Consider the following 5,317-nt stretch of genomic DNA (forward strand, 5'->3'; position numbering starts at 1 on the left):
TATCTTTTAAGAAGTGAGCACCTGAAATTCCTCGACATGACCTCAAAATGGGACAGGCTACTGCCTGTTTACCTACAAGAGCGCGCGCTGTTTCTCTGCTTGGACATTTGTCGTCGTCGTCGTTTTCGTTTGCTATCCGCTGCGCTGCGTTTCTGGCATGTTTATTATAATTTTCAACTAAAATAGCAGAATTGTTTTGAGATATACTTAGCATATAAATTCTTAAATTATGTCAAAAATAAAAAAAAACTGCGCTGAAAAAAATAGTTTGAATAAAAGACAGCTTAGGCTCACTTAAAAAGTTACAGCAAATGTCATGAGAACAGGGTTTGTTTGTTTTTCCAAGCATTATACGCAGTTTTTCGTATATGCTAAAGAAACATGATAATGATTCAATTATTTAAAAAAAAAACTTCAGGTAAAACAAATGTTGTTCCTTTAGGTAGTTTGTTTTAACAAAATATACTTTAGTACAAATCAGAACAAATCAAGGCAATTTTACAATTATTGCTGCAAATTTTCATTCATACTCTCTAAAATTATTTTTTTGTTCTTTATGGAAATTTGTTTCTGTGTTCCTAGACCACCTGCAACAAATATTGCAACTGTTTATCATTTTTTGTCAGTTTACCTGTAAATTTTTCGATTCAGGAAACATCTCTTTCTGCACAATCGTTAACTACCTTCAGATTTTGCAGTTGCGGCCTTCCTTTGAGATACTCATTTGGATTCAGTTTAAAAAAAAATCCAAAGAAAATGTCTTCCTTTTTTATCTAAGAAAACTGCATGGTATTTCTTGTAACAAAAGCAGATAAATTAAAATCCAAAACGTTTGCAATTAGGTTTGGATCAGAACAGATGACGATTCATGGATGAACTAATTCATCAAATTGGTATTCTCTCTCACACGGTCTTATAATATGATATCTACTGTTGATCACATATTACATTACATTTTAAATCTCAACAAAACAAACCTAGTATTTTAGTTGAAAATTATAATAAACATGTCAAGAACGCAGCGCAGCGGATAACAAACGAAAACGACAACGACGACAAAAGTCCAAGCAGAGAATCAGCGCGCGCTTGTAGGTAAACAGGCAGGCAGGCAGGCGAGCAAGCTCGTGAGAGAGTTTGAACCTGAGAGAGAGCACGTGCGTGTACGAATTGGAAATAAACATCGTTGTTAGGTAGCCCCTTACAGCTGGCCGCGCAAAAAGGGTCAGTTTTGGGAGCTAATAACTTCGCGGGAAAAAATCCTAAAAATATGGTGTCTTCGGGAAAGTTGTTCTAAATTTAATGAAGGTTCTACATTTGAGAAATGGTAAGAATCGGATAACTATGGCGCCTTCCACAGGTTAAAAAGTAAAACAGTTGCTTTTCTCCATACATTTTGACGATTTTTCCCATACAAACTTTAAGCGATTGGAGGGAGGGGTTCCCGGGGTTAGAATGAGCTCAAATTTGGAATTTAGCCTAGAGATGGGTCAATCTTTGATTTCAGGGGGTAGCCCCAAAAAAGTCCGGATTTGGACCACCCTAATGGACAGCTGCCAAATTTTTATGGAAAATTATATGGACAAACTAATGATGAAAAATTGATTGTTTGGGCATATCGAAGGCACCAAAAAAGTTTCAGCCGGATTAGAAAATACAAAAATTAAAATTTATAAAAAAAGATCGATTTCGCAGAGAACTGCTCTACAGAATAAGGATGTAATAACATTTCAGAGTCATGATAAACAAGATTATTTTGTTACATTCCGATATCCCAGACATGTATGGATACAGCTTAGCACAAGTAATCATAGGGGGATGGCGTCGCTATTTTTAGACCACGTTTTCCACTTTTTCTCATCGAAACCGACCACTTTATCGAGAGTCGTGTGGTGTTCGTGGGGGAGATCGGCCGGAGAGTCGACGCGCGAGAATCCGCGAGAAAGTGCTAGAAGAAGTTTCTGGAATTCATTGAAAATTGTGTCGCGTCGTGGCCTTGGGTGTTTGGCCCTCAGTCGTGTGGTGTTCGCGGGGGAGATCGGTCGGAGAGTCGACGCGCGAGAATCCGCGAGAAAGTGCTAGAAAATTCTGGAATCTATTGATAGATGGCGTCGCGTCGTCGTGTTTATATTGACTTTCTGTTGTTGAGCCGGTTGTTCGCAGTCCGATCAAGAATTCGTGGTGAAGTTTGTTGCAAAGAAGTCATGCGCGAACAATTTCATTAAATCGGTTAAAACTGTTCGGTGTAGCAGCACTATTTGAGGTTTACATGATAACGAATAATACGTTGCTAAAAATTTCATTTTGTTTTGAAAGTCCTTCTCATAGCGTCGAAGCTCGGAAGGCAACTATTATGTTTCACTTTCTGGTCATATCATCTACCAATAATGAATCCGGATCTATTTTAAATTGTACGTCACCGAATAATGCGTTAATTCAAATTTAATTTCGTTTTGAAAGCCCATCCCAAAGCATCGTTGCTCGGATGGCACGCCGGCGGTAAGAAGTAAAAAAATACGCGAATGATAGGTCCTTCTCATAGCGTCGTAGCTCAGAAGGCAACGATTATGGTTCATATTCTGGTCATATCATCTACCAAGATGAATCCTGACCTTCCCTTTCCTTCCCCTACTAACACAATTCCCCCACTTCCCGTGATGCTTGAAGGAGATGCTGTGGATTCAACGGTCTCATGCGGTGTCAACAGGTTTGGAGCGACAAACTCTGTGTCTGATGAGTCTGCAACTTCAACTATCGGACTAACATTCCTACCTTTGTTGAACTGCATCTCCTTGGGGGGGCGCCGGTATTGACTTAATGCAGAGATCTTCAGGGGTTATACAGTGAGGATGATTAGCTCCCACTACTCATCTGTTGGTTCATTGTGTAACTTCAGCTGATCTGTCAATAACGGAGTAGCAGCTCATTGGCAGTCAACCATGCTCATGCTCATGCTCGAAACCGACCACTTTATCGACTTCATTTTGCTGGGCGAGATAGGACGCCGTCTATTTTTAGACGATGACTCATCACTTTTCCACTCTTGCACTTAAAAAAACCAGATGGCAGCACGATGTAACGCCACGTCCCTATGGAGGCATCCATTTTTTAGAGCATGCTCACGATTATTTTATCTTGTCTGGAGCCGTAGAACTACAAACAGACCATTACACAGTATCGAATTACAGAGGAGTATAGCCGAAAGTGGGCCAATCTGGAATATGGAAACAGTTACAACCATTCGAATTTCATTCAGTTGTGTAGAAATCGTTGAAGTGCGTATATGTTTATTATTGATTGCTGTGGAGATGAAGTACCTTTTATTCTTTTTGGCAGCAGCAAGCCTTTTCGAAGGAAATGGTTTGTAACTCAAATATCCTCAATGTGTACAATTTTTAGAAAGATTCTTCGCAGCTTCCTACAAATGTGAAGTCGATCCGGGAACGACGGATGCCAGACTTCGAAAAAAGTTGTTCTGTGGAAAGTATGATAAATCGGAACGCCCCGTGAAGAATCACAACTCCCCCATTACTGTGTACGCCCACATGGATCTGCAGAACTTTGATTTCGTAAGTGGTTTTGTGCGAAGCGGATTTAATCAAGTTTGACATGCTCTATTTTTTTTTAGAACGAAAGTCTTCAAAAGCTGTTCCTCAACGTTTGGTTCGCCCTCAGATGGAAAGATGAGTACTTGACGTGGAATGCGATGGAATTTGATAAAATTGAACAGATTGTAATCGATTCTGAGGACATTTGGCTGCCCGATTTGATGCCTTACTCGTCGTAAGTTTGAGTAGTTTTCGAGTTTGTCAGTATCTTTTCTAACACTTTTCACAATAACAGTTACTTTAGCAACAATTTGGACACCTCCTGTACCACCCCCAAGTGCCAGCTCGAGTCGGATGGGACGGTCAAGTGCGTTCCGGCCTGCGAGTACCACTCGATTTGTGAGTCCGATTTCACCAACTGGCCGTTTGACCGGGCAAACTGTACGCTTCGGTTTGGCATGTGGGTTGAGGACTCGAATCAGGTGAACTTTGTGGTCAACAGTACGAATGCCGGTGCGAACGATGTCAATACGCACAACCAGTGGAAGATCGTGTCGTCCGGGGTGAAGACCCACGATACCAAGATGCCCTCACCGACCAACGAAAACACGACCTACCCGACGATCGTTTACAACTACGTGCTGGAACGGCACTCGGGATCGCACTGTGCGTCGTTACTGGCACCGGCGTTTGGTGAGTATCATGTCAATTGGGAAGAATCGGGAGATTTCCGAAAAAAGTCTCCACGTGGTACTTTTTTTTATTTCAAACATGTTTCTTTTGCAGTGATAATTTCCATCAACTTTATTGCGATGTGGCTCAACTGTGAACGACGCGAGCGGCTTTTCATGCTGGCTGGCAGCATTTTCATTCACTTTACCTTCATCGAGAACCTGTACTGGCAGATACCCTACAACGGAGCAACGGTGCCGTCGTTTCGTAAGTTTTCCGAATCATACTATAAATTGTTCCTAATCAAACTATTCTCTTCTTTCAGTGATCTTCTTCCGGGATTCACTAGTCTTAACGGTTCTCCTAATGGCATCAACGGTAATGATCAAGCACTTGTCCCTTAAAACCGTGGAACCCCCTGCAGTCGTTAGCGGCTTTGTGGTCATACTTACGAGCAATCAGTTGGGACAAATGATCTTTGGTCAAGATGGTTCTAATGGTAGTGAACCGACGCCGGAAAATGGTCACCTAAATAACGCACCCGCTGAAGATAATTCTGGCGATACTGTCGTTTTGGTTGGAGAAGATAGGCTTGAATCTGATGCTGGTGGATCGAAGAAATCTGTCGGCAACAGTGGTGCATACAAAATGGTTGCCCTTGTGGTGGACAAGTGTTTGTACATTGGAATTGTGGTTATTTACACTTTGATGGTTTTGGCTTTGATTCCGAAATATTATAAATAAATTAAAGATTTATTTGATAAAATAAAGTGTTACACTCCGAAACAGAATATTGGTTGTATTTTGATTTAAAAATGGTCAGATACGGGTTTTCATCGTTCAGCCTATTTTTGTTTTAAGTTGAAATTATTTTGCACGTTATTTCTGTGTTTTTACGCATAAATGTCCCAGCTGTCTGGAGTTGCCCTGTCTGTTCCTTTTTGTCCCAGTTAGTAGTTTATTATTTTTTATATATAATCCTTTTGCGCTATTGCTGTACAACTGGGAATCAAGACAATATGCAAGCAAGCCAACATTTTTCCAAAAACGTCAAAAAAAAATCTGAATTTTGGAAACAATGTTGTCAATGTTGAAACAAA

At 40.6% G+C, this 5,317-nt stretch overlaps 1 protein-coding gene across 1 annotated transcript; it reads left to right on the forward strand.

Moving 5' to 3' along the window:
* The first annotated feature begins 2,006 nt into the window (after positions 1 to 2,006).
* LOC120418300 (neuronal acetylcholine receptor subunit beta-3-like) lies at positions 2,007 to 5,008 on the forward strand. The gene is made up of 7 exons (XM_039580629.2): positions 2,007 to 2,260; positions 3,186 to 3,357; positions 3,412 to 3,566; positions 3,626 to 3,780; positions 3,841 to 4,238; positions 4,332 to 4,484; positions 4,543 to 5,008. Exons 2-7 carry the CDS (start codon positions 3,219 to 3,221, stop codon positions 4,959 to 4,961), a joined length of 1,419 nt encoding a protein of 472 aa, XP_039436563.1. The 5' UTR covers positions 2,007 to 2,260; positions 3,186 to 3,218; the 3' UTR covers positions 4,962 to 5,008.
* The last annotated feature ends 309 nt before the right edge of the window (positions 5,009 to 5,317 follow it).

Source organism: Culex pipiens, chromosome 2, assembly GCF_016801865.2.
Source record: "Culex pipiens pallens isolate TS chromosome 2, TS_CPP_V2, whole genome shotgun sequence".
NCBI lineage: Eukaryota > Metazoa > Arthropoda > Insecta > Diptera > Culicidae > Culex > Culex pipiens.

Coding starts and splice junctions, on each gene's coding strand:
- LOC120418300 (XM_039580629.2), top strand. CDS start 3,219: ATGGAAACAGTTACAACCATTCGAATTTCATTCAGTTGTGTAGAAATC. Junction 3,567..3,625: donor ATCTGCAGAACTTTGATTTC/GTAAGTGGTTTT, acceptor ATTTTTTTTTAG/AACGAAAGTCTTCAAAAGCT. Junction 4,485..4,542: donor AGCAACGGTGCCGTCGTTTC/GTAAGTTTTCCG, acceptor CTCTTCTTTCAG/TGATCTTCTTCCGGGATTCA.